Source organism: Plutella xylostella, chromosome 27 (assembly GCF_932276165.1).
Source record: "Plutella xylostella chromosome 27, ilPluXylo3.1, whole genome shotgun sequence".
NCBI classification, from domain to species: Eukaryota; Metazoa; Arthropoda; class Insecta; order Lepidoptera; family Plutellidae; genus Plutella; species Plutella xylostella.
In genome coordinates, this window is record NC_064007.1 from 3,436,352 (window position 1) to 3,461,748 (window position 25,397).

At 36.7% G+C, this 25,397-nt stretch overlaps 1 protein-coding gene across 3 annotated transcripts in view; it reads left to right on the forward strand.

The window, feature by feature from the left end:
• The window catches only part of LOC105383517 (plastin-3), a 34,127-nt gene that overhangs the window by 1,027 nt on the left and 7,703 nt on the right, over window positions 1–25,397 (forward strand). For all 3 annotated transcript variants that reach the window (XM_048630826.1, XM_048630827.1, XM_048630828.1), the window contains exons 2-9: window positions 18,505–18,591; window positions 19,009–19,158; window positions 20,893–20,974; window positions 21,621–21,774; window positions 22,112–22,275; window positions 22,675–22,784; window positions 23,202–23,396; window positions 23,950–24,160. In XM_048630826.1, coding sequence (XP_048486783.1) covers window positions 18,505–18,591; window positions 19,009–19,158; window positions 20,893–20,974; window positions 21,621–21,774; window positions 22,112–22,275; window positions 22,675–22,784; window positions 23,202–23,396; window positions 23,950–24,160 — 1,153 coding nt within the window. The remainder of the gene's footprint in view (window positions 1–18,504; window positions 18,592–19,008; window positions 19,159–20,892; window positions 20,975–21,620; window positions 21,775–22,111; window positions 22,276–22,674; window positions 22,785–23,201; window positions 23,397–23,949; window positions 24,161–25,397) is intronic.

The following is a 25,397-nucleotide window of genomic DNA, read 5'->3' on the forward strand; positions in this document are numbered from 1 at the left end:
TATACAGGCGGAGTTTTTAAAATAGTGATCCCTGATGATGAAGGGACCAGCTACATCTGTTATAAATCCGGGGACGTGATGTGTGTAGCAGTGGTGTTTATATGGATGTGCTTGAGCAGCATGTGAGCTTGAGATCACTATTTTAAAAACTCTGTCTGTATACTTTTAGGCACAGGCCACAGTAGCTATTTCTAAGGGGTAAAAAACTTATATCTTTTGTATGTCTGACTAGAACTTAACTGATACCAACCTGTCCAAGAATATTATGCTTCACTCCAGTATCATCTGAATGTGACATGTTATTTATAATCCTAAACTATTGTTTTTATGTAGCAAATTAAGAGGACACAAATCACTGTGGTGGGTGAGCCATCAAATTATTATTATAGAATATTACGTAAAAAGATCCTTGTTTCGTAACACTAATGTATGTGTCACATACTTAGCATTCATCAGGCAACATATAGGTCTCCTTGACATGTTGGTAGGTACTTACACAGAATATCCAATTGGAAATCAGTTTAGTCATATTATTGCTTTGTTATCTACCTATATGAGTACAGTGTGTTGAAATAAAAACTATGTTAAATTAAGGTGCTTCGCCTGTAACATAAATGGTAGGAACTTACCATAGTATGTTTGTTACATAAAAGTACTTATATTTTATTAGTACCATAGTAATCTATGGCCATAGTCATAACATTACCATTCAACTAAATAATATTTACATTGCTATATAGGGTAGTACACTTATGCTCAATACATTAATTTCTAATATATAACACATTTTACATTAGCATGAGGTACTCATTTCTCAGGCATACTTAATACCTGTGTATAGATAATCCTGGCCAAAGTCTATTTAAGGCTAGATACATGCTTAAATTATCAGTCAACTACTGAACTACATCCAGTTGCAAAGACCTTTCAATAGCTTTAAGGTCTTTAACACAACTGACTAAGTAACTGATCAACCAATCCTGGTTGAACAAGCCCAAGTGTTGTTTATCTGTAGTGTAAACACACTGGTGGGTACAAGATACAACTCTGTTTACTTTGCTTTCACCATAATCTATTTTAAAGTTTAACTTTATAAGTGTTTCTACATAAAAATAAGTAGGTAGCTACTTACAGACCTACTACTAAATATTAGTGATTTTAAGGTGTTGGCTGAAGAAAATGATTTAGCTGGTAACTAACATTGAGGTAATCTACATTAGCTTAATGTTACTTTTGCAACTCGGTGACAGACAATTTCTTGAAAGCGGCAAAAGTTTTTAAATTTAAAAATGCCTGCAGTGAGCGGAGGTCAAAAGCGATGCATCTCATAGCCTTGTTGATTGCAAGTCGGCTCCCATTCTGTGCCATTGCCGACGTGATAACCTTAAAGCAATGAATAATAAATGCCAGCCAAGTTTACGCCTTCCTGTAATCTTCACAATTGACTTCTTATTGAAGATATATAGCGCAGAGTAAACTATGTCATATAGGAAACTAGAAACATCTGACTTCGATTTGAACTCGAGACTTTTCGGCACAGAAGCCAAGACTACAAATAACAAATATTCGTGATTTATATTTACGAAAAACTGAATTTCTGAGCAAGACTACGCCAACCACGACTCATCTCGTTGCATTTAACGTCTGATTGCAAGAAAGAATCAGATTTTAATGCCCGTCCCAGCTGCACGGGGTCGTTATCGACAAAGATAAACGTCACTATTGTCGTGAATCGCCATACATACGGCAATGCGATTGGTGGAAAGTGCATTAAACGAATTTATCGACGTCGATAACGGGTCCGTGCCGCGTGGTCTGGTTTATATAAAAATACACTGTGGCATTGGAGATAAGAGTTGCGTTTATCCTGAACCATCCCAGGCACATAGACCTTGAAGTTGAATAAGGAAAGAAATCAATGAACAAGGACTTTGTAAGAATTCAGGAAGTAAATGCTAGAATTTCTTGTGTGAAAAATCTAGGTATGTATCCATGAGGCTGCTTTATTATATTGTATTATATAAGATAAAAAAAATAGAAACTTAAACCGATAGAATAGATTAGTCTGCTTATTTTGACCTTCTCATTTCTCACTCGGCTGACCTCAACAGACGCACTTGATAGGTTAATGATACTAAAATTAATCATTTAAAAATCTTTGTCTTTTTATAACACTATCTCTCGGCGAATTCACTTCACTTGTAAAGGTTTGGGATTGCAGAATTCGGGAAAAGTTTAAAGACTTTTAGTGTTGAATCTCAGGGAGTTTAGGTTGGTTAAGGTTATTTTGGAACCGTAATTTTAGCTCGTAGAACTATTATTTGCAATGAATGAGTAATCGACGCATTTCATTTAACAGAAATGATTTGATTTAAACTGAGTTATTCATAGACCACAATTAAATCTGCATGCCACTAGTGACCTATTAGTCATCGTGTCATGTGCATCATCGACTTGAATAATAAGCATCCTGTATAATAGTGCTTGCCTTACTACGCATACTAAATTAACTAGTAACATCTAGACTTTAATCCAATCTATGGGGTGCATTTTATAAATTAAAAAACATTGGATGCTTCTTTCCCGAAATATGGTATGATGCCCTCCCTTCAACCACCCTATAAATTCATTGGTCACTAACAAACAACTCATTTGCCTACCCCCTAAGATAAAATTAATAGTCGTAGGAAACAAAAGGACACGTATTGAAACGGAAAAATCAAGTACCTTGAAAACTACATATTTTTGCTGTAAGTATGAGTAGTATTAAATTCTTTACAGTTACAAATTCAATAAGTAAGATGTGAATATTTTAATGTATTTTACAAAAACTAAGGTCGTTGAACATTTAATGAGACTCGATATCGACCGCTTCGGTTTTCATTGTCAGTCAATCGATAATAATATTTTAATTACCATTTGATCGTATATGGTATATACCTACGTCCCAAATGTAAAATTATTTATTAAACAATAAACTCAATTTTGTGTGTGTGTGCCATGTAAAGTTGTACACACATAACTTTTATAGACATTGGGAAAAACTGAATGAAACCTTTCTAAATTGAATTAGTAAATCAATTAATTAAATAAAGGGGAGCTAATGAATCTACCTGATACATATAAACATCTTATTATTTCATGAAATCAAGCGAGCCAGCTAGAACAGCATTAGAATAAGCACCCAGTCCATAGTAGCCATACCATCACGCATGGCTTCTATACTAAGGGCCAAAAACTTCCGCAATGCCGACATTCATTAGCCGGGAATGTATCTGCTTCGATACCCCACGTATCAACTAACAGACCCGCTATACCAACTGGCTGGCAATACGGTGCCAATATTGTCTGCGAAGGTTTAATACCTGGCCACCTTTCGTAAACCTCCTTGCGTCTTTGTTGGAACTGTGAGTCACCGTGTGTTGACCTAAGCAAAACGAACAAGACTGTGGCACGCGGCGCGCCCTTGTGTGAGTGACTGTGTCCGTCGCACGCCTGTGTGTGTGAACTCGAGATAATGTCTTCGAATCCTATGCTGCCCTGGTACTTCTAACACTTTTAAGCTGCGATTAAAGGATTAGAAATAGATGCAAGGATTTGAATTTCGCAAAAGCTCGCGTCTATTACTTCGGACTGACCCCCTTTTTGCATGTTTTATTGATTATTCAACCCCTTCGGACTATTCGCCCCCAATGGTGTACTGAATTAGATCCCCCCCAAGAGGCGGCCACGTGTTCGTCGGCCAAACCGGTTGTGACGCAACATTGTATTCAATTCGACGTGAACCTAATAATACTAGGAACAATGACTCATTTTTATAAATAATTGGAACGTTTTACACCAAATTAGTTTGGTATGGCCGTAAATCGTGTTGCGTTTCGTATCCGAATTAATCTTGATCACTCTCACTTTTATATTTTTCTTAATTAGTTTGACAGTTATAATTTAGCTCGACTCGAAACGATGAGAAATGCGAAACAAACGTACATTCGTGCGTCAATCATTTCAGTCAGTGATTTGTCAAGAGATTATGATAAACGACATAATTGATATAAATTTAATTGACCATGTTGTGGTTCTGGCTCTTATAAAAACATTAGACCTTAATGTAGAACGTCTATATCACAATCACTCGTAAAGACGCTAATATTATTTGATGTGATGTGAAAAAATATTTTGATTATGAGAAATTGGTTGAATAGTTTATTGTTACGGCATTTTATGTTTAATTCAAATCCGACTACGCCACTGGTTTTATTGAATGTAATTTAAAAAAAAAATACAGTTACTTATTATGATAATGAAATAATATAGGTATATAATTATTGTACAAGTTTTACACCTATGTGAGCTTTTTCTACCCCAATAATATAACAATCAAAAACATTAAATTTATAGAATTGGGATAAATAGTTTTATAAAATAATAAATTTACTGTACACACCACTATCATTATAAAACACCAACTTACTCAGATACTAATAACTTAACTCGAAGACGTTCTTTTCTCCATGCTTCTCACAATTTGTTATCATCAGTATGCAAATCTCGTAAATAACTTTCCTATCCTCTGCGCATCAGGCTGGTCGCTCGGCCGTCGCGCTCTCGTCGATTCATCGCGCTCACGCCACACTAATTGACGGCAAATAAGATGAATCGCCGATACTAATGCTTTGGATCATGTACACATCGCGGTAAAATGTACTTTCTTCACCTAATTTGTTTCTATCGACTTACCTACCTTGTTTAAGGAGAACGACTACTGTTTTCGACACGTTGTGTCTTTCGTTTGATTCGGTTATTCAGGTTACACGTACGTTTTACGGGGGGTTCCTCAAGGTTGTGTATTTGGGCCACTCGTATTCATACAGTAGGTTATGCGATAGTCTAAATACTTTATTTAATATTTACTACATGCCAGTAGCCGATTAACTAAGTGGGTGCTCTACAAAAGCATGTGTCATTAAGTTAGTAATATCTTGTGTTACTAATAATAATGTGTTTCGTAGAATACGCACAGTTAGCGAGTGTTATCACCGTGGTGCATCCCGTTTCCTCCCACCAATCATGTAGCTCTTATTATTCTCACTGAGTACACTGAGATGTCTAACTGTACCACACATTAAACCAACATAAGCTGAATCACTAATAACAATGTTAACCAAGTTAGAAAAACAAGAAAAGGTAACAAAATAATTTTAACAGCCATGCAAATTTGTGCTCAAGCAAAAAGATTTATTGTATTTTAATGTAAGCTTAACACCGAGGGCGTTCACTCGGCGAATTTTAAAACGACTCCGCATTTCATTGACACAAAAAAAGCGTATCGTCAACATTAGCGAAAACTGGTTTCAAAAATGTCTTACATTCGTGACTAGTTAATGCATTGGACGATAAAACTGTTGCACCGCAGTTACGTAAAGACTCGTAATTGGCAAACGACTGGGTTTGATCGATCAAAATTCAACAAGAGTTGAGTTTGAAAACGAACGCGGCGAAAGACTTGCAAGTTGCTTCGTTTTGTAACATATGACGCTGCAGCCGTGCTCATGAAATATGTCGGGCAGTTGAGGACATCCTTGCAGAGGAATTTTTGCGATTACGATCAGTGTCACAGTGTTTGCTTTTATACATAGTTTTATGTAGCGACATTGAAATATGTATTTTGAATCCTGAACATTTTATGAGCTGTTTCCATGTCCTTTAAAATCGTTATCTTCAGCATTTGTGTCAAATTCTATTACCCTAATCGGCTCTTAACAGCATGTAGTATTGGAGTCGGGTTCACACTTTACAACAACATAACATTAAACGTTATCTAGTCCTATAGCGACTTCAAGGATAATTAACATTGGAATGTTGTTTATTATTGGAAACACGTCAGTTTTTATCGCAACCTCCATATTAACCTGGTTGTTATGTAGAAGCGGCTTCTCCCTAGTTCGCATGTCTAGCTGCAATAACATTAGTTGCTATCTCATCCTAATTCGGGCACTATAGCTGATCTTATACCATATTCTAGTATAATCTGTACTGTATCTCTACACTATTTCATTTTTATGTCATTTCATTGAGCAGAGTAGGCATCCGTTAGAATACTATAGGCGCTTTTCACAGTATTGTGCAATATTGTGCTTAGCAACCAGCCAATCAAAATGGAGATTGTGGCTTAATGTCAAGTAATGGACTATTACTGGATATAGATGTTGACAATCTGTTTGACTTTGTGTATTGTTATCTACACTTCATTGGAGAGCCTCTTACATCACAGTAAAGATCGTTCACATTTTAGGCAGTAAATTATCATTTCATTCGTGTTATCCATGCCCGTATCTGGCTCTTTCGAATCTTTGTGGATATAATATATCCGAGTCTATGTATGTCAATGTAGACATCGAATCATAACATTCATCAACGTCAGTGCCAAGATTCAACTCCCGAAGAGGGGATCCTCCACAATAGGTCCACAATAGCACAAAACCACCGGTTTTACATACAACGTGGTCTTCATCCGAACCGCTCGACAGGAAAGGTATGCGGCCTCTGTGCATAGGTAATGATAATGACAGGTGAATCTCAACAAAAAACACCCCGTGTGAACTTAGCAGTTCAAGCGAAGTTGTGGCCACGCAACGGGCGGGTTCTATTATGGTGAATTGGTGAAGGAGAGGCCGAAAGCTAAGCAAAGATTTAATTCTTAAAATATGCTTTTGGCATGGTATACTAAAATACATTAATTAAGAAATTGAAGCGTCCGTAGTCGAGCGGGTCTCAGTGATCGTAACTGATCGCTGAGGTTAAGCAACAACTGACACGGTCAGCCATTGGATGGGTGACCAATTTGAAGTGGTGCTTTTCTGGTCCCATTTGCTGCTTCGGCAGCAGTCGTTAAGCCTAGTCAGAGGCCTTCGGGCGGCTTGAAAAACATCTGACAGTCGGGTTGCCCACTTACCCGACAACTCTCTCAGCACAAGCTTGCTTGTGTTGGGGTCCACCAACCCGCACTAGGCCAGCGTGGTGGACTAGGCCTAAACCCTTCCTTCATTGGAAGGAGACCCGTGCCCCAGCAGTGGGGACGTAATGGGTCGTGATGATGAATAAATTGGTTAAATATTAATTTATAATTGGGTGCATATTTGTAAAAACTAATGAGTTTACATTGACTATGACTTACTTATTTGTTTACGGTAGCTTAAACCGTAACATGATAAATAGTTAACATAGTTGTAAATAAAATTAAATTATGATTTAATCATCAGTGCATAATATATTATATGTATAAATATATTATATATATTTTAAAAGAATGGTAAAGGCGATAATGACGACCGAATGGCGTAGTGGTTAGTGACCTGACTACTGAGCCGATGGTCCCGGGTTCGATTCCCGGCTGGGGCAGATATTTGTTCAAACACAGATATTTGTTCTCGGGTCTTGGATGTGCCCGTAAAATGGCAATAGGCCCGCCCCCTATTACATTGGGACTAACATAACACTCTGGCGAAAAGTGGGTGCAGCAATGCACCTCTGCCTACCCCGCAAGGGAGTACCTACATTAGTACAAGGCGTGAGTGCCTGTGTGTGTAAAAGAATGGTAAAGGATCATTTTCTTGTTTAGGGGCCGTCCATTAATCACGTGAGGCTCAAAGGGGGGGAGGGGGTACGGAAAACCTCACGAAACATCACCAGGGGGAGGGGGGGGGGGGGGTTTTCTCAAAAAATGAGAAAAACGACCTCACGTGATTAATGGACGGCCCCTTAGGTAGTTATTTTTATTTTTTAATATTTTTTCCGTTGTCTTATTATCGGAGCTCAGACAAGAATTAATATATATATCCTATAAAATCTGATAATTATATTTATGTAGGTATATGTAGTTTATTATATGATATATATGATTGTTATGGGTATATAAGTATAATTTTACGTAAGTATATTGTTTAGTTTGTAGGTATTTATAGTTCATTAATAAATTCTTTAGTACACTTGACCCTATCTGAACATAAATATTCTTCCACCTAAAAGTTGTCTTCAAAAAATCGCTTTTAGTGATAAGACCGCCTTTTTTGTACCTATGTGTTTTTTATTTAAGCTTTGTATAATCTATTCTTGTGTACAAATAAAGAATATTCTATCTATCTATATTACCTATGTATTTTTTTTTTCATCTTATCATCCAATAATTATTAAAGGAAGGCCTAGTAAACTTTAATTTCTACCGGATACTTTGATGATAATGTAATGATCACTAAGGTATATTGCCATTTTTTTGATGAGTGCAATTATGATGACTAAAATAATAAATCATTTACATCCAAGTGTCCGCTGCCGCTGGTTTCCTAGCCGCGTCCTGTATACCTGTCTCTGTCTAACAGACCGCTCCCATGTGCCCGTTCACACTAGCGGAGTGAACTTGAGAACTTATGACACGAATTTACGCGCGTTTGGTGAAGAGTATCTCTATATAATTATTTAATTATGTAGGTACTGTACTGTTTGCTGACGTGTGAAGTGGGTGAGATGGACACACTTTGATTTAGTGAACCCAGTTAAAGTTAAAACCTCCGAATATAGTTAACTATCGGTATTCTAGATCCATTTTTTTAAAACTCAAATTAGTTTTTATTGGCTATTGCTTATTTAATTTACGTGTTTACGGTGTTGTTAGCTAATTAAATATAATTATGAACAAACACACGTTCAACTTTAAAGTTCCGTATTTATTTCTCAGCTGGTAAACTACCTAATATCTTATTATATCAAAGGAATTTGATATCATAGACTATAGCCCCAGTCTGTACGGTTTTTTTACTTTCGCTAATCACAGAATCTTATCATTTCATACTTATCCAATCTACTTATGTGTAGGTAAATGCTAAATATTATAACCTCAGTAGGTACCTATGAATTCATATATGTAGGCTAGCAAGTGAGCAATAAATAAATAACTGCACAAAGTATTTGTGTCACGAACAAAATTAGCTCATTCCTACATTTCATTACAGCTCAAATTGCATTTAATAGCTCCCTCGTTTCATATTCTATTAACGTGACTACTCGTCGCTATTTTATGTAACGCTACCGTACAAAGATGCGACCATTATATTATATTAAGGTTATCTTGAAAAAATCGCTTAAAGCGATAAGACCGCCATTTTTGTACATATGTGTTAGTACTTATTTAAGTACACATAAAATTAACTTACATAAAAGTTAATTTTATGTGTGTGTACAAATAAAGAATATTCTATCTATCTATATCATTAGAATTTTATGTTCGAATACTATGTAACTAATCGATGTAGAGGCTATCCCGTAATTACAATTAATTCTGAGAAAACGTTAAAAACATGATAGTCTTAACTAAGATAAGATTCTGGTTAGGATTAAATACATTAATATTTGAAACTGATAATTAGAACATTCTATTGTTATAATAGTCATTATTAGCATGAAAGTCAAGAGACGTACACTGTATTGGAATTTAACGAAGCTTCAGCGTTTCAATTCTGGTTTTAACATTCATTCGTTTGTAATTTTAGTATTAGATAAAATTGGGTATAGATATATCGCACTTATCTTCATCCGGTCTCAAAAATAGGTACGCGACTAAACACATAACATGTCAACTTAAAGCCCGAAGTCTTAAAGCTCACGGGATATTGTTTTTTAATCGGTTAAGCATAGATTTCCCCGATGGTGTAGGTACAGTAAGGGGCAGAAAAACCTGACCCCCCTGCATTGTAACTATGAGAGGGGGGTCAGGTTTATCTGCACCTGACCGTACCATCGGGGAAATTCATGCATGCATAGTAGTGCTATATATCAGGGTCACGCCGCATTCTCCTCATATTCGCTTCTCAGAGAACCCTCACTCGCGACTCTGGTAGTCATTAGCTTAAGTGGGATGAAAATATTCACTTTCTTCATATAAAGGTTATGCTGTGTAACCGCAGCGGTCGGGTTGCAATTGTGAATTTTATTCAGATGCTTAGTTGCATTTTTGCGGTCGCCCGGTATTTATTATATTTGTTTTAATAAAGATAGGAGACTTTATATTTATAATCTGTGTAGGTAATTGTGACAGTCATGATTAAGGTTATTTGGGGAGTTAAAGTTATACTGTCACTATCCTAAATAATGTTTTAAAGGAAGGTCGAACTGTACGTGAATTTAAGGTGACAAATGGGCGAAAAAGTACGCAAAATTACTCGCACGTCTATCTGGCACTTTAGACATAGACAGATTTTTTTATCGCTTAGTAGCTTTTATTCAGACAGAGCATATTATTATGATCAGAATTATAAGTCTACTTAAATGAACAATATCTTCTCGGTTCTACGAGTTCATCACTCAGTAATCCTATTTATACAATCTTGGGTTACCTCACATTATAAGTAATACGCTTTGACGGGTTTCCCCAAGCCCCCACTGATATTATAATATCGGATACGTTTACTGCACTTGAGTGACTCACTTTTAACAAAATATCGATCAACTAGATCGATATTTTGTGTAACGTATCGCTCATGACAAACTCCCAATTTCCAAGAAAACTAGACTATAAATTCTTGATATTGATACACTATATATATATGATAATTGTGTGTTGTTACTTTGTTACTAATAACTACATTCTAGGAATACAGCGGAAGGATGTTAGTGTAGTAGTTTAGCCTTTGACAAAGTAAATGAGACAAATTATCATTAAGCATTTTCACAGTTCAACTGTCTTTGGAAAGGAATACTCGATTAAGCCCCTGTTTCACAATGTCTGGTTAGTCGCTACCTGTCGGATAAAATACATGCTGTCACTGTCTAAAAAATAATAACAGAGAGTGACACCATGTATTTTATCCGTCAGGTAGCCACTAACCAGACATTGTGAAACAGACCCTAAGTGTATAATGAAACAATATTTGGAAATAACACTTAAATAATCCACTACCATTTTGACTTACGTGCTACACACAAACATCAATTAATTTTTCAAACTTATAACGCCCGTTTTTTCTGGCTGAGATGAAAAAATATAGATCCTTTTACATACATAAGTCCACCAACCCGTGGTGGACTAGGCCTCAACCCTTCCTTCATTGGAAGGAGACCCGTACCCCAGCAGTGGGGACGTGATGGGTCGTGATGATTATGGTTATTACATAAGTCCTGCATCATCCGAGGATGGGTCTAATATTGTGTCCTTGGATATCCTCTCCTTTCCTGCACTATCTCTGCATCGAACAGAACCATAAGTCAATCAAATGCCAGGCGCGGTCATTGGTCCTCTAATCGCATCGGTTTTGGAGGTCAAACACCTTGTAGCGACTAGTGTTGGGAAGTTAGAAAGAACGATTGTTACTGATTTAGTCGAAGTTAAGTCACGAATCTAGATTCCGAACTCTGGAATATAATAATATTCTACCTATGTTACTTATAGGATGTCACGTTGTAGGTAATATGGGTATACTAGTAATCCCTCGCGGAGTACTAATTTACTCCCTTGCCAAGTGCCTAGGTTAATGTTAGTTCCTATATAAATTTTATAGAGGTCGCAGGTCGGATCTGTCTCCATATTTCAGGCATAAGACACGCAAACAATTTTGATTTGTCATAAATTAATTCATACATTTTATTTACACACATCACTAGTGCACAGTTGAGGCCAGTACAATGTCCATACATCATACACATGGCTGATTGCGTGTCCATACATGGGCACTGTGCGATTCGTACAGCATACGTATTGATCATCCAGTTGATATTAATATGAATAACTCGGTATTAATATCATAAAAAGTAACGGTAATTCTTTGGTGGTTACTCGGTGTGTGTATTGATAAATTGTCTAAATGTTAACAGAAAACTGATTGACGTATTGTTTTAACGTAACTGTCAATAACATAATAAGTTAGTTTAATAACGATGTTTGAAACCATTCTCGTAAATATTCATACGTACTATGCTGTAGGAATTAGCAATACCTATTTTGTATGAAGATTTTATAATATGTGTGTCGCGCTTGCGCGTTGAGCGGTCAAAGACACTGATTTATGTTAGGTTATAATATTATTTACTCGTACATGTGTGTATTTAAACCGAGATATTATTTCACGTTTAACGGTTTAACTAGATTGAAAAGAATTCCGATATTGTATGCTCTAATTCAAATGCTGAAAAAAATATTTTTTACACCCACCGTCACGTTGTACGAAAGTGCGTTATAAAAACATTATTAAGAATATAGATCTAAATTAACATTTATAATAAAATAATATATTTAAAATAAATTAAGACCATTAACAGTAGCTGGTACAAGCATACTATTATATTCTTTTTTACACTTATGAAACACTTTTTGTTCATTCATCATTTTAAAATCCATCAGTTATCAAATGCTTTCTTGAATTGTGTTGCCGTGACAAATTAACAAATGGGCACTTATGTACTTATTTAAGTATATTTTTCATCTAACATCTTCTCTTTATATTTATTTCGGTTGACTTGTACGTTTTGTAATTCAAAGCGTTTTAATATAATAAAATATACAAAACATATAGGTAAATACTGCTTGAATGATTTGATGACAATCTCTGACGTCACCAAGAACCAATACTGTTTTTTTTATAATCTCTATAGATAAGTGATTAGATTACGAATGTTGTAACTAATTTTATTACCGTTTGGACAAATTGTGCAATTTATCGTTTTCCGATAAATTATGTTTTATGTTGCCAACACTTAAATGCAAAATATAGATATCTGAGTAGTTCTTGAATATTATAAAATGGTGCTGGACCTCAATTCCGGAGGTAGGTATATCTAGGAGGATTTAGGGAGGGAGAGAGAGATAAGGAGATTTTAAACGGAAACAGAGAGATATCGAGTTTAGAGATTTATCTCCGAACCTCGTTAAATGAGTTACAATGTATGCTTCACATCTCCAACTTTATCGTCAAACGCATAGAAATGTTGATGGTTGACTTTTTACGCGAAATACTCAAAATAGCATTTTCACCTAAGATAAACATCATCATTTAATTTTCATTCATAAACATACAATTTTTCTCCTTGTATATTATGTTCTGTTTGTAATTTTTTGCACTTTCCCCTTTTCTTGTACGAGTATAGTTTCTCTCCTCCGAGGTAGTCTGGATGAAATTACTCTTAGAGTCTTAGTAATAAGGCCGCCATTTGTACCGTCTATGTTGTACATTTCCTTGTGTAATTTATGTTTGTGTGTGCAATAAAGAATTATCTATGTATCTATCATCTCGGCATAATCTCGACAGATTCATCCCCGTAGATCAATAATCGGTACCCAGGGTGAGCCGGGCGTATTCAAACAGTTGATACGCCACTCGTCTTTCGTCCCAAGCCTCACAACATAACTGTCACTAGTTTACACGGCCTACTGCGAAACCTGACTTCCTGTTGACGTTTACCTGATGATGATGACGTCCACATGTGACTCAGAAATGATGATTCAGTGTTTACACAACATTCTCGTCATCAGATTTGTTAGAAAAACACCGTGGTCTCCATTTACATGACCAGTTATAATCACGTTATGTTTGTAGAAACTTTTGGCAGCGTTAAGTATATCTACTTAGGTGCTAGCTAAATACACTCACGTCACTTATAAAATGTCGACATCAAATGTCCCCAATTTTATAAACATTTAATTCAGAATTTGATCAAAATATTTTCGTTTTCAGTTGGTAATATTCTGTATAATACGCGCTGTTCTATATAATATGTTCTGATGTACTTCAATATTGCAGACGGGCGGCGTCCTTAAGCTAGAATATTCAATTCAGAAGTAATTTGGTGCTATTGTCACTACAACATTTTCATTGCTTGTGAGGTTGTGAGTGTAGTTGTCTTCCTTGTGATTGAAAACTTTTGAGTATAGGTTGCTGTGATAATGAGTAGCCTACCTCTGACACTTTGTTTTTTTTTATGTATCAGAAATCTGTAATAGGTATTATTAACTTTTTTTTTACCCACACTATACATAGGTTATAATTGTTCAACAGAGCAAATATGCGTATACGGGCCATATGTAGGGAGTGACGTCACTCGCCGACCTTGTGTGTACTTTTGTGGGCAACAGACCGTGTATCTATATTTTTTTAACACCACTCTTACTTAATTGTTTTAGTATTTTTTTTAATAATACGGTTTGTATGCGAGTGTGCCTTGACTCGGATTTTAAGCCAGGGTTTTTTTAAGTTATGCTGTGTTCCGATTTATAACTAATTTATGCTCTTACTGCCAGTTTCAATAACCCTATCTCTACCGATGACTGGTAGTTATTTCATATACCCCATTTACATTCAGCCCCTGCCGCTGCCCCTCGCGCTGCCGGCAATAATTCCCTAAATATTGCTGCAGCAGGATCGAGAGGAGTGTGTGTTTACATACTGCCGTATCACTCACTTCGCTTTCAAGTGTCGGCAATGACAGACGTCGAAATAATTACATCGGCCGCGGCCTCATTTTATATAGGGAGAAAAAATGTATAGGCAGAAAAAAGAAACAACCACTAAGGAGCGACACTACATTATCTGATGCATTAAAATCGGTTCAGTCGTTGCAATTACCTAAACTATCACTATCCGTAGTAGAAACAAAAGACACATGCGTTACTCGAATGTACCCATAAATAAATAAATAAATAAAATAAAATAATTTTATTTCAGACTTATTAAATTAATTACAATCAATAGTCCATATGGTGGTTAGTAAACATGATATTAGTACGTAAGAAATTAGCTCTTGATAAAAAATGTTAAAACCCCGAAATTTATTAGACAATCAACTTAAGTACAAGTGAACCTCCTCCAGGCGCTCAGCGAGTACTGAGCGTCGGAGCTGAATGTAAACACGCACTGCCGCTCGCGCTGCCGGTCCTTTGACTTCCGCACAAAAAACCGCCATTTAGGGGAGTGCCGGGCAGCGCGAGTGGCAATGGCAGCGGCATGAGAAGTATCGCGTTTACATACTGTCCTGCCCACTTCCCTGCCCCCTTCCCTGCCGACTTCCCTGCTCACTTCGGCTGAATGTAAACGAGGTAATACGATTATGACAGGTTGTAACTTTTAGCCCCTGTTCCACAATGTCTGGTTAGTCGCTACCTGTCGGATAAAATACATGCTGTCACTGTCTAAAAAATAATAACAGAAAGTGACAGCATGTATTTTATCCGTCAGGTAGCCACTAACCAGACATTGTGGAACAGACCCTTAATGTGTCATAATGGTATGAAAGTACCTACCAGCTATTGAAACTGGCAGTTAATGTTGTGTAGCTGTTACGAATGCGCCAGATGTAACGGCTTCTATTTCCGACAGATTATTCCGTATATTTAGTAAACGGCGTTTATATAAAAAAAAACTGACATCTACTGTCTACTTAGTATTATGTATGTATTGTAAAGGGTAATCTAGCCTCCATACTAAATAATGCATTCAGTCATAGCTTTTCCAATACGTAAGGTTATTGACAAACTCTCGCCTGGTACTACCATTCTCCAGCATAGACCAAATATTTTACCTTCCCTACGGTATGTGTGCTGAGGTTCATATTTTTTCTTGGATAAAAGCAAAAATATACCCTGACATTGATGTAATAAAGTCTAGAATGAAGTAGCCAGCACTATTAGGGTTCCGTAGCCAAAATGGCAAAAACGGAACCCTTATAGTTTCGTCATGTCCGTCTGTCCGTCTGTCCGTCTGTCACAGCCGATTTACTCGGAAACTATAAGTACTACAGTGATGAAATTTGATGGGAATATGTGTTGTATGAACCGCTACAAAAATATGACACTAAATAGTAAAAAAAAGAATTGGGGGTGGGGCCCCCCATACATGTAACTGAGGGATGAAATTTTTTTTTTCGATGTACATACCCGTGTGGGGTATCAATGGAAAGGTCTTTTAAAATGATATAAAGTTTTCTAAAAAACATTTTTCTTAAAGTGAACGGTTTTTGAGATATCAGCTCTCAAAGTCGTAAAAAGTATGTCCCCCCCCCTCTATTTTTATAACTACGGGGTATAAAATTCTAAAAAAAATAGAGGTGATGCATGCTAATTAACTCTTTCAACGATTTTTGGTTTGATCAAAGTATCTCTTATAGTTTTTGAGATAGGTTGATTTAAGCTACGGAACCCTTTGTGCGCGAGCCCGACTCGCACTTGGCCGGTTTTTTTAATACAATGTCGCTACGGAGTTCTGAATAGGTATAATATTTTTTGAGCTCCTACTTGTGTGACTAATAGAACTTACTACAATAAGATATTTATTTCAGCTATTTTACATGTAACAAGTATAGGGTACATTAAGTAAATTAATGTATAACGAGGGCTGAATAAAAGTGGTGATAATCATGCTGTAACAGTCAAATATTATATTATTTCTGAAAGTTTCAGCACGTTTTCAGTATTAAACTATAGTACCTACCTATTTGTTATAACTGTCCGTATTTGCATTAATTCATGTATTTAAATATATTTTACTAACATGAGTTTGACATTATACAGACACCTAAACAAATAAACGAACTATTCACATTTATTATTATGAAGATACCTACTACATATATTTTTAAAATTTATGATGTACAACTATTGTATATTATATGTCATGCTTACATAAGACACATTATGTTACATAGGCACTGAATGTCTGATAAAATCAAGCAACAATGTTCATATTCAGTAATTCAGTGGTATAATGTCTGAACTAAAAACGATATTCAAAACATCTGTTTTGAATATCGAGCGGGCGTCATTAAAAGGATATCTGCTTCATAGCTTAGAATAGGTCTGCTTTATATCAACACTAGGTATATAATATATGTATGTACACGTATATGATTTCATAATATCAAAGTTACTATAAAAGTCTGTAAAATCAGTTGGAATAAACGGATACACATATTACACATGTCTATCTGTGTTATACCACAGAATAATAACTAGTACCAGATTATACTACAATTATAACACCTCTCTCTATTCTTTAGTGGTTAAAATGAGCACAGTGAGCTGTTTTGTCGTCCTAATTTATGAACGTTTCAGTTTCATAGCCATTTCAATTATAAATGTATGTCGCAGTATATAAACAGTGCTTCGTTATTCTACTATTATATTAGGTCATCGGTTAGTAATGTTTCAATTATGTCCATATTTCATTAGGAGGCGAGTCGCGAGGTTATCAAATTTGTTATTAATTTCTTAATTGCGCATAATATCATTAGAATTATTGATTTTGTTTTCGTCATCCGTCGAATATGAAATGCAAAGATAGGTGTTGTTAGACTGTTGCAAAAAATACATTTATAAATAACGAATCATACGTTGCTAAACTGCTTGGTAAGTGCTTAATATTTATGTATTTCGTGTATGAAGATGTATAATAGTCAATATAAAATGTCCCTTTTTATGAGTTGTTAATGTTTATATATATATATATATATATATATATATATATATATATACTTAGCTTGTATCCGTAGGCCTAAGGAAATAAATGAAAATAAAATGAATGATAAAATGAATAATTGACTTAAAAATACACCGAATCTATAATTATCTGTAGATTTCTACATACGTTGACTCATGATCAAAAGTTCCGTAAATTTCTTACAAGTAAAATAACTTGGTTAAACGCAAAAGGCATGTCCAAGGCCGACACAATTATTATGTCATACTTTATTTTATATTAGACATCTTATGTACGTGTCTGCTTCGGTGAACAAGAAGTAAAATTTTGTTTATTTACTTTATTTATGTATTTACTTGCTGAATTTTACGGTCGACGGGCATGCTCGTAAGTCAGGTCCGAATGAAGTTTTCAGTTGTGTTTTCACTTTTCATTAAGTAATTGCTTTAGTTTTTTTTGTGTTTAAGTTATACCTCGTGGTGTTAAGAAAAACATAATATTATAACGTAACGGATTCTGTAGTAGCAAAATTGAATTTTAGAACTGGTGGACCACCCCTGGAGGTTTTTGAATAACAGAGAGGTTAACAATATGTTTATTTATGGTTAGTAGTGATTGTAAGTACAGAGAATCATTGATTGCAAAGACATTGATTAATGATCGATCAACTTGTGGATTTATGTGATCGTGAGTATCGTGACCAGTAGGTATTCTTCTGGTTGAGAATCGCTGTATATTTAAGAATTTAATATTAATCAGGATTAATATACAAAGGGTTTCAAAATATGTAAGTAATAGCAAGCTGAGAAGAGTAAAATCAGGTTGTAATTCTGACCAACTTTTGTAAATTTCCATAAAAAGTTTATGGAGAAAACATTATTATTCGCGAAACTTCAAACGTCTTAGAGCAAAAATTTTCATTATTATCCCTTGAGCAGAGTCATCCGTCGTACATACCCTGTATTCACTTCGCGTATGTAGTATAAGTCGCATAATCGATACCCTTGGCACTTACAATGGACAGTTTGTTATATAATATGTTAAATTGTTGTTTCAGATCGACACAAGTGGAAATGGCTACATAGACCTGAAGGAGCTGAAGGAGGCGCTCGACAGCGTCGGCTACAAAATACCACAATGGAAGGTATAAACATTAACTGTATTACTATAAAATTACTTAAAACATTGTTTAACAAGTGTTTAAAATGAAATTAGGCAGATTCAGGCAGAGCGTTTGAATTAAGTCTGTTAAATACCGTCTAAGTTTTTGTGGTACTTTAAGGCCTTATGTTTTTTTGTGTCATAGATAATGTTTATAAAACTTCCCGAAACCTAACAACCATTAATTGGAGACTAGATTTTATAGTTATCAATATCTTTTGTTACTGCCATTTCTTCTGTGTATCCTATATTATATTATAATTATTCTTATCCAAGCGTATCAGCTGTTCTAAGCTGACCACTCCCGTCCATACCCGTCCATTCTCTTTTATTACGGAGCCACGACTTCCGCCAATAGCAACTACCCTACATAATACGTCCCTCTCGCTCCACCCCGCAGGTGCGCTGCATGATCGAGGAGTACAACGACAGCGGCTCGCGGCGCGCGCGCAACGCCGTCAACGGCAACGTCAACGGCGACGCGACCAGCAACAACGGCATCTCGCTGCACGAGTTCGAGGAGCTGTGCGCTAACTTGAAGCAGCAGCAGGTGAGGATGTATACTGGGTGTTGGAAAAGGGTGTGGGATGCTGAAAGTGGGTTGAAGGATTTGTATTTCAGGAACTTGGGCAGTCAGCTTAGGTAGGTATACAGGGATTTTGTACAAAATTTGATTTCGTTAACACAAAATAAATACACAACAAATTTTTATTTTTTGCAAATACAATACAATACAATACAATAATCTTTATTTGCACACCATAAAAAACTTAAATCTAACTTAAATAACAGAGATGCACAAATGGCGGTCTTATCGCTAAAAGCGATCTCTTCCAGACAACCGTTGTAAGAAAAGAACTAAACATAGAAAAGGGCATTTACAAGGTGTATTTACAAATAATATTTTAAAAAGAAAAATACATATCCAAATAACATTGATACTTACTAACTATTATTAATTAAATACTCATATAAATACATACAATAAATACATAAATAAATAAATATGTAATATATATATTATATACATATATAGTATGGATAAATATACAATATACCTATATCAGCTCAAAGTACGCTTAATACAACAAAAAATATATTAGATAAATAGAATTTAACATAGATTAATAAAATAATATATTTATTCTTGAAGATAATGGTTTTTTACCATGCGTTTGAAAGATGCAGGTGATGGGGCTTGCCTTATGTTCAAGGGGAGAGCGTTCCAAAGATGGATGGCTTGGACAGTAAAAGAGTTTGAGTTAAAACTGGCAAATAAAGATTTATTTTATCTTATGTTGGTTTACAAAAAGTATGGCTCCCACTGACAAATTCTCTCCACTGTAGAATAGAATAGAAAAGAAACAACAACACACAACCACCACGAGTCCACAATCCACATTGTTAATAATGTATAACAACATTAACGACTACCTGCAACATATTTTTTATTACCATGTTTTTAGAAAAGTTTATATAGAGGCTACAGGTCAATGTAATATAGAATGAAATTTTAAGTAAACGACTCAAGAACTAGGTAGAGTAGGTAGTTAGGAACTTGAAGCGTAGCGTAGTGTAATTTAGAAAAATTTAAAGTATGTAATATAAAAGTAGTAAGTACCTAATCTGAGGAACGATCTACATACATGTAGTTGTATATTAAACTGCATGTTTTAAGAAGGTAAACAATATTTTATGTGTATTTTTAGTATATTATAATTGCGATAAACTAAGTTTCCAAATTGAACTTTAGAACAACTAATATTTACAAGAGGTATTTTATCAAATAAAAACATAATTTTGGGTAGAAACACATTAGGCATGTATTAAAAAATGCAATCTTCCTTTATCACAGAACAGATGAATAATGACATCACAAATATCTAGCTATTCCATCAATACAATCGACTATCAAATTGTTATAACTATTATGTTATTGAGCTAAAACCAAACAATTATTGTTATTACAATAGTGAATGTGAACATGTAACAGTCATAATTTAAATTCCATTTGACCCGATTCAATCAATTTATTACAGCATCGCCTTATGACATGATAAAACTATTTCATTTAATAAAATGGCAGTCGTGTATTGCGTTAATTTTTTTAAATTGTTACTGCTTATGTTGGCCATTGTAGTTTATAGGATAATAACATTCTGGGTATTGTCCTCGTTTTGTTGTCTTTGTTAACAGTCTGGTTTTTACAACAGCTAAGTAAACTTGGATTTTCGAAATATAGTACCTACTCTGTATATTAATTGTTTTTGTGTGAATATTTCAGGTGGCCAGCACATTCAAACAGGCTGTTAGTAAAAAGGAAAATCTGGAACATTTGGGCGGCATGAGCGAAGCTTCCAGTGATGGTAAGAAAATTAAAAGATTTATTATGTACTTGACCACTTGTATGAGTTAAACTTTCTTAAGTATGGGAAGTCCAAAACATGTAGACATTCAAAGGTTTCATTCGAGTGAGCCAGGGGCAGGATCAAACAATACAGTACTATTTATTAGAAATACAAAAAAGTATACGTACTAAACAGTACAAAAGAGCGGCCAACTAACACCTCACAGAATACATAATATCTGTAGTTTTCATTACATCGAATTGGCATAACCTGCTTCACGGAAAAAGCCTTTAAATCACGACTGCTATAACCGAAGGGGTAGTCAGAGGTGACTGAGTGGAGACGCAAGCGAGTCGCCCACTTTTCGCTGTACATTTGATAGGTCGCGAGCCGTATCGCTATATTTGAACGAGTACAATGCACTTAGGTTACACATCTAGAATCTAGATGTGCAGGTTTCCTCACGATGTCCTCCTTAGCCGTAAGAGGGATGGTATACATTGTTCTTAAATGCAAAAAACTCATTGGTAAATGTCAGCGTCGGGATTCGAACCTGCATCTCTGGCGTGAAAAGCGGTAGCTTACCCGTCTGAGCTACCACCGCTCTACTTTAATCCTTTCATGTACATCACAAATACTATAACTGCGTTCGTCCACCCATCAGGTACAACGCACTCGGTCCGCATGGAGGAGCAGATGGCGTTCTCGGGCTGGATCAACAGCAACCTGGAGCTGGACCCCGACCTGAGGCACCTGCTGCCCATCGACCCCGAGGGCAAACAGCTGTATGAGAAGCTGAAGGATGGGCTTATATTGTGGTGAGTGCAGCGACACTAGCCAAGGTCGGGTGGAGGATGGGTGAACACCAGCTACAGCATGCAGTGTTTTTTGTGTATATTTAATCATCGTAAAGTATTTCCGACGATATCTCCTTGTTATTCAACATCAACAGCGAATAATGTTCTGCATTGCCCAAAGTTCTCTTACAAGGATTGCCACAACGTTATCCTCGACCTTCCTCATGTAGTCACTACTAAGGTCACGATCTACGTATGACTATGTCTCTCAATGATCTCGTCTATTCTGTCAGCACATGTCTATTCTGTCTCTTCTATTGTATCTTCAACTAAAACCCTCCAATTCTCCCCTCCACAGCAAAGTGATAAACCACTCGTGCCCCGACACAATAGACGAGCGCGCCATCAACAAGAAGAACCTGACTCTGTACACGAAGCACGAGAACCTGACGCTGGCGCTGGTCTCCTCGCAGGCCATCGGCTGCAACATCGTCAACATCGACGCACACGACCTGGCCAAAGGTACACTACGAACCACGTTTCATGACCATGGGAGAAGATAGTTTTTAGGGCCTTTTGGAACCACGCCATTAGTCAGACGAATGAATAATTACCACTTTGTTATTCTCTCATGGTATCATGATATCATCCATGTTCTGTAACATGGATGATGTTAAAAATATCAACAATGCGACATTGGCATGTCTACGGGTATTTTATTCGCCATCCCCTGTGCTCTTCCACCTGTACTCTGAAAGGTTTACTTCAGTCAGACCAATCAGTAACAAATTTGTTTATTTATGGTCCGGAAAAATTATGTTAGCTACGCCCCTGACTGATATGCGTATAAAGAAAACCACTATTATTTCACTTCACCGCCACACCCTACAAACATTCTAACCTGCTATGTCTCAATTCCAGGCAAGCCTCATCTAGTGCTGGGTCTGTTGTGGCAGATCATCCGCATCGGTCTCTTCAACCAGATCACGCTGGAGCACTGCCCGGGACTCACTGAGCTGCTCAATGATGAGGTAAATAATATACACACCCACGGTTAGCCAATAATCTTCCTCTACCAGACATAGGCCTCTCCCGAGGGGCACTTTTGAAGCTAGCAATACTCCCGAGTCTACCTCATATTAAGTGAACCATACCTTCTTCTTCTATATTTATGCAACATATGTACGTCATCATCGGCAGGATAGGCATTGATGGTTGAAAGTAATTGTTTTCAAACTTCCTTGTTGCTAGCTGCATCGCCTAAGACAGCATCTTAGCATAGACATCTGGGCATACCAATACGCCCGTCAATTCGCCTAATTTGCAAGTCATTAAACGATCCTTCATTCCAGAAGCCCAAAGAAGACCTACTGGTCCTATACCCTGAGGCGATCCTGCTATCCCTATGTTACTTACTAACTTATAAACTTTTTTATTTCCGTTACCAGGAGCGCATAGAAGACCTGCTAGCCCTCTCCCCGGAAGCCATCCTCCTCCGCTGGGTGAACCACCAGCTGGCGCTGGCGGGCGTCGCGCGGCGCTGCACCAACCTGCAACAAGACGTGGCGGATTCAGAGCTGTATTCATACTTGTTGAAGCAGATCGCGCCCGCCGATGCTGGGGTCAACCTGGACGCTCTTAGGGTAAGTCGTGTTACATTGTAGGGGTGAGAGTTGGTTGCTCTTTCATGATAAAGGTACTAGACGGATTGTGATGGAATTAAGTATGCAAGAAGCTGACAATCAGGAATAAGGAGAACTTTTTATACCGTAAGTCATCGTATTTAGTTACACGAATCGCAGAATAAAGCTAGCAGTATTAAGTATGCAGAAAGCTGACAAACAACAATAAGAGGAACTTTCTAAACTCCAAACAGCCAAGCGAAGCGAGGCCATACAAACTAACCCCGCATTTCCTAAAATGTTGCTATACTCCAAGCTGAGCGAAGTGAGGCAAAACAAACCAAACGTTTTATTAAATTAAAATATCCTAAGTCGAGTTAAGCACGCCTATTTATCTGTAACTACGAGTAAATATTTCTTTTTTATACGGCATATCAAAGAAATATTTATATTTATAAATAAGGGTATAACTTATACCCTAACTTATTTCGAAGATTTAAATTATCACATCAATTTGGGTACGAACTCAGCAAGAAAGAAAACTAATAACATCTATTTATTTCCCCCTCCCCAGGAAACGGACCTGCTCAAGCGAGCCGAGATAATGCTGCAACAAGCGGCCAAGCTTCGGTGTCGCGCGTTCGTGAGCCCCGCGGACGTGGTCGGTGGGGTCTACAAGCTCAACCTGGCCTTCGTGGCCAACCTGTTCAACCAGCACCCCGGGCTAGAGCGGGCGCCTGATGCCCAGCCGTTCCAGCAGGTTGAAGAGACTCGGGAGGAGAAGAGTGAGTCTTGTTTTGTTAGCTTTAGAACCCATTCACACCACGACGATTCCTATATTTTAACCAATCGTGAAATAACACGATTCCGAACGTATATCCGTCATCACGTATCGTGTTTTTGGACGAATCGTCACTGACGGACCTAGTGTGAACGGGCCTTAGAGCTTGATTTCCGTTGTATAGTTGCAAGAAGACAGTAGGTAGATAGGGTTGAGGCGTGATAGGCCCGGTGTCAGAAGACAGTAGGTAGAAACTTGAGACTTATAAGGTAGAGTGTACAAGCTCAACCTGGCCTTCGTGGCCAACCTGTTCAACCAACACCCCGGCCTAGAGAGAGCCCCCTGATGCCCAGCCGTTCCAGCAGGTTGAAGAGACTAGGGAGGAGAAGAGTGAGTCTTGTTTTGTTGGTTTAGAAGTAAATTTTGGTTGAAGTGGTATGAGGAGACAGTAGGTGGAAACGGAGTTTTTTCGTGCATAGCCTTTTGATAGAGCAACCTCCTGAATCCTGATGAGCTGATTCAGCCAGTTGAATAGACTAGGGAGGAGAGGAATGAGTGTTGTTTTTTTAGCTATAGAGAGGTAGAATTCGTTTGAATATTCATCTAGGAAATAAAGGGTGGAATTGAAAGGGCCACTAAGCCCTATTAACATAATTATGTATATAAAAAATACTAAGGGGATGAAAAGGTCTTGTTTTATTGAGGGTAGGTTATAAGTTTGTATTTTTCCATATTATTATGCGAATTACTGCTATGATAATAATAGGTGCCAGATAATTAAACATACAGTAAAGTTATATTAAATTAACATGTGCATTACGAGCGGTATTTGTTTTCGACCGCAAACTTTCTAAACCTCGATGTGCACTCATATTACCTCTATATCAAGCAGTCTATTGTTAGCATTTCTTCATAGCACACGTTTGCTAGTTTTGAATATTAAGCTTGTGTTTGAAGTTATAATATTCTACCGTGTATTGTGTAGCTTCAGTGGTGCAGATTATCAACGATTACCAATGAATCGTTCTAAATCAGGTAAAAAATCGAGAGTATTAGTAGTAACATATTATTATGGATTCGATTTTGTCAATGTTTATTTATTACTGCGCTCCGACGTAACACTCTCACGGTGGTACCGTCCCTCAGCAAGCACTACCGGCTAGTTAGTATACAGGTGTTGCAAAATGTTTGTGCAAATGTTTTATTGTTATAAGTTGTTTATGATAACCACTTGGGTTACA